This window comes from Physella acuta, unplaced genomic scaffold (genome assembly GCF_028476545.2).
Source record: "Physella acuta isolate Inbredline_101_S28 unplaced genomic scaffold, ASM2847654v3 ptg001903l, whole genome shotgun sequence".
In the NCBI taxonomy this organism is placed as follows: domain Eukaryota; kingdom Metazoa; phylum Mollusca; class Gastropoda; family Physidae; genus Physella; species Physella acuta.
This window is the reverse complement of record NW_026733408.1, coordinates 117,348-118,449: the sequence shown is the minus strand read 5'-3', so window position 1 is coordinate 118,449 and position 1,102 is coordinate 117,348. Positions and strand designations below refer to the sequence as shown.

The following is a 1,102-nucleotide window of genomic DNA, read 5'->3' as shown; positions in this document are numbered from 1 at the left end:
ACTGACATACTAAAATCAATAAGCGTAGCAGAGGAACCGATAACGGCCACCAGGGTCGGCAAAAGTGACCGTTGGTTGATCGACTTCCAGCCAATTTCAAAAACAGAAGACCTCCCCCACTTCCTAGATGTAGAATTAGGCGGTGAAAGTCACACTCTACTGTTACAAATAAATGGACGAATAACAATCTGCCCTCTTTGTGGCACAACTAAACACGGGCCTGCGGCTTGCAGAAGCCAATTCATAAGAGAGAGAGATAACATTCAAATCGACGGGAAGGGAAGGTATGTGGAAATCGAAGATTACAGCACAGAAGGAAGCTACACCAGTGAAGAAGACGAGGACGGAGACACTGAGACTACACACGAAGAAGAAGAAGAAAAAACACAAAAGGAAGACGGCCAAGGAGAAGAGGAACCATGGGTACAAGCAATCAACAAGAAAAAGGAAAAAAAAAGAGAAGAAACGACAGAGAAAGGAAACAAACAAACCAGAGACAACGACTCGGCAATTACGCTTCTACAGTGATAAGAAACAAAGCCAAAGCGACCACGGGCAGAAAACATTCATATACCAGGAAAGATCATCAACAAAGAGAACTAACGAAGAAGCCAACAGTCCAGACAACCACAAGCAAACCAAAACAGGTGAGACATCCGAGGCCAAACAAAACCCATGGAAACAATAACACTACTTACACTAAACATACAAGGCACACACAACAAGGAAAAGTACATTAGACACCTCATCCACACATGCAACATAGACATTCTCACACTACAAGAAACAAACTTCCAAAGCCTATATCAAGCAGACAGATACACACGCAGACTAGGAACAATACAAGCACACCACAGCTTAAGCACACAAAAAATAGGCAGCGGAACATCAACACTCATCATAAATAAAGATTTCAACATAACAGATACATACACAGATAGAAAAGGAAAACTAAACATAGTAACACTTACGCAACGAAACACCAAAATATCAATAGTAAACGTACACGGCCCAAACAGCAGCACAAAGGATGAACCCTTCTTTACAGACCTGGAAAAAATACTGACGACAAACTACAGGCAAACAAAATATTATACTGGCA

General features: G+C 41.7%; 1 protein-coding gene across 1 annotated transcript; it reads left to right on the top strand.

The window, feature by feature from the left end:
• Positions 1–286: 286 nt before the first annotated feature.
• LOC131931161 (uncharacterized) lies at positions 287–688 on the top strand. The gene has a single exon (XM_059287864.1). It carries the CDS (start codon positions 287–289, stop codon positions 686–688), a length of 402 nt encoding a protein of 133 aa, XP_059143847.1.
• Positions 689–1,102: the final 414 nt, after the last annotated feature.

Excerpts from the sequence above, each read along its gene's own strand:
- LOC131931161 (XM_059287864.1), top strand. The coding sequence starts at position 287 with ATGTGGAAATCGAAGATTACAGCACAGAAGGAAGCTACACCAGTGAAG.